General features: G+C 67.1%; 1 protein-coding gene across 1 annotated transcript in view; it reads right to left on the reverse strand.

Moving 5' to 3' along the window:
- The window catches only part of MAST3 (microtubule associated serine/threonine kinase 3), a 27,216-nt gene that overhangs the window by 22,124 nt on the left and 1,912 nt on the right, over positions 1 to 3,180 (reverse strand). The window contains exon 2 of the mRNA XM_010562304.1: positions 677 to 708. Within this exon, the coding sequence (XP_010560606.1) occupies positions 677 to 708 (32 nt within the window). The remainder of the gene's footprint in view (positions 1 to 676; positions 709 to 3,180) is intronic.

Below are 3,180 nucleotides of genomic sequence, written 5' to 3' on the forward strand. Positions count from 1 at the left end.
TGCACCCCTAACACAGCCCCAGTACGGCCACAGTGCCCCTCCAGTGCATCCCTAGCACAGCCCCAGTATGGCGCCAGCACAGCCCCAACATGTCTCCAGTGCCCTCCCAGCACAGCCCGTACGCCCCCCCAGCACACAGCCCCATGACCCCCTGACAGCGCCAGCACAGCGCCAAGACCCCCCTGTGTTACCTCCGCATCACCCCAAAACACCCCCAGTACACCCCAACACACAAACCCAGTGCAGCTTTGCAACAGCCTCCTACGACAGCCCAGTACACCCCAGTACACCCCAATACCGCTCAGAACAACCCAACACAGCCCAATACAGCCCAGCACACCCCAATACACTTGCAGCAGAGCACAGCACACCCCAGCACATCCCAGTACACCCCAATACCGCTCAGAACAACCCAACACAGCCCAATACAGCCCAGCACACCCCAATACACTTGCAGCAGAGCACAGCACACCCCAGCACATCCCAGTACGCCCCAGCACATACGCAATCAGGTCCCTCCAGTATCAGAGAACACGGCGATGCCACGCTAGATTTGAGCACAACAAGCCCCAGCGCCATCCAACACCCGTCCCCGCTGCCCCCCGCGGTGTCAGTGCCGCGTCCCTCCCGGTGACACCCCATCCCGTGCCCCGGGTGGCCCAGTTCGGGGACTTACGCTCTTCCTCGGCGCGGCAGGCTCAGCTCCTTCTGCAACGAGAAAAGCGAGAAGCCGGATCAGAGCGTGACCCCAGGTGTCTGGGGGGGGTGCCCACGGATGGGACCCCCACCTCCTGCCAGCCACAGCCACGCGTCCGGCAGCATCCCCGCTGCCCGCAGCACCAAGCTGTCACTGCAGAATCCGTCCCTGCTCACTGTGCCCAGGGTGTCCCTGCTCTGCTGTGCCAGGTGAGGGTGACAAATCACCCTCCCAGGGTCAGGGCAAGGGGGACATCTCCTTCCAAAGTCCCCAGGGTTGGTGGCCCTGTGGTCAGGCCCAGGAGCAAGGGCACGAGGGCAGCGGAGCGGGAGCAGCACCCAGCTGCCTTGGCTGGAGCGTGGCCCAGGGGTGGTGGTGGTGGCTGTGCCCTGTCCCCCACCCCGTCCCCATAACCCGGGGCGTGGGGAGCAGCCGGCAGCTCCCATGCTGTTTATTTTTCCAGCCGCTGGGAATATTTCTTGCAAGAGACGTTTGCTCGCAGGTGGTGCAACAGGGCAAAGGGCAGCTGTGCAGGCAGGAACCCCGGCCCATGCCATCCTCCCGGCGTGGTGGGCACCAGCCGGCTCCGGCACAGACTCAGCACCCACCCGTGTTGCCACCGGGCACGCCACAGAGAGTAGCAGAGATCCCACCGGCACGCTGCGAGGGGCACGGCGTGAACGGGCCGGTGCGTGCCCTGGCACGCCGCGGGATGCTGGCACGTGCGGCGTTGCGCACGTGCTGGCTCATGCCCCGTCATCGCCTTGATCCTGCGCCCACCGCCGGTGCCCGCCGGCCCCATCCGTACCCCTAAGCAGCTTAGACACATTCCTGGCACGGGCAGGGAGCTCCCCCCGGGCAGGGGCTGCTGCCACCCATGTAGGGGCACGCAGCAGCACCCATGCACCCTACAGCCCCCGGGGTGCCTGCGCCCCATCCTGCTGCCCACGCCACGCAGCCCCTGCGGAAATCCCAGAGTTGGGGCGAGCTGCAACACAGTGATGCAGCAGCATCGCCATAGCAACGGGTGACATCATGCCTGGGCGCACAGGGACGCGGCAGCCCCCGGGTGTATGTCTGCCCCGGGGTGGCGTGGGTGCTGGTGTGTGGGGCTTGTGGGTGCAGGGGGTGGTTGCCCAAAGTGGGTGTGGGTGTCCCAGTGCACCCAGCAGCACTGGGTGACCCCAGGCCTGGGCTGGGGAAGGGGGTGCAGGGTCCCTGCATGGAGCAGGAGCCCCCCCCAGCACCCTCACCCAGTCCTGCCGTCGCCCAGCCCGGATCCCCACCCACACCCAGGCCCGTGCCGCCGGCCAGCAGCCCCCGAGGAGAGGGTGAGGCAGAGAAGGGTGACGCCAAGGGTTTTACTGCTCGGCCATCTGCAGATGGGACAGTGGGACAGAGGACAGACACCCTTGTCCCCCACGCTCACCCCTGCCCCGAGGCACAGCCTCCTCACCCATCTGTGGGTGCAAGGGTGCAGAGCGGTCCTGTGGCACCCAACACCCATCGCTGCCGGGGGCTCCCCGGCCATGCTGCATCCACGGGGACAGCCAGAGCATCCCCCGAGGGCCCTGGGGACCTGCGTAGGTCAGCGCCATAGGGCCAGCACCCACAGGGTGCCTGATGCACCCATCCAGCACAGCGCATCTCCCATCAGCAGGTCCCGCTGGGAGCCAGGATTAACCATCAGCTGATCCCCGCGGGGACGGCATCGGGGACGGCATCACTGCTCGGCGCTTTGGGATTAGGTCCCTGGTGGGAGCCCCGTCCCACCCCTCCTGCCATGGGAATGTGGGCACGCAGCCGGCACCCCACGGCTCTGCTCTCCCCGGGGACTGCCAGGAACGACACCCACGGCCAAGAGCCCCGAAGCCCACTGCCGTGGCTCCATCCATCCATCCACCCGCATCCGTGGGGATGCAGCTCCCATGCAAGGCTCTTTCCCGGGCTGAGCATGCAGCGGAGCGCAGTTGCCCCGCGGAGCTGCCAGCTCGGATGAAGGCAGCACCGTGCCACCTTCCAACCGCCCAGACAGCTTGGGCCAGGCCCCCCGGTTACTGCGGCTCCGTTCTGCAGATGGGGATGAAGGCGTGAGGTCACCCGGAAAATCGGGCTCAGCGCTCAGCTCTATGAGCCGGGAGGGGGGGAAGCCGTGGTCATCACCCCTCCAAGAATAACAGCGGGTGCCGGGGTTCCTGCGGGGAGCGGGTGTGGGATGGGCAGGGAGGATGGGTGCCCATCGGCCTGCCAGGAGCACAGGGTGATGGAAGCTGTTCGGAGGGGCAAATCCGGGCTGGCACAGCGGTTTGGCATCGTGTGCTGGGCTGGAGGGACCACGGCGCTCCCATGGGATCCCTCGCACAGGCGGGTGCTCCCCCCCCAGCACCCCGCAGCGTGGCTGGGGCTCGTACCCTGCCCTGCTCCCAGCGCTGGGTGCCCGGCTCCCGTGTGTCCCCCCAAGTCCCACGCTACTCACACGCAAC

This window comes from Haliaeetus leucocephalus, unplaced genomic scaffold (genome assembly GCF_000737465.1).
Source record: "Haliaeetus leucocephalus isolate CR32 unplaced genomic scaffold, Haliaeetus_leucocephalus-4.0 Scaffold157, whole genome shotgun sequence".
In the NCBI taxonomy this organism is placed as follows: domain Eukaryota; kingdom Metazoa; phylum Chordata; class Aves; order Accipitriformes; family Accipitridae; genus Haliaeetus; species Haliaeetus leucocephalus.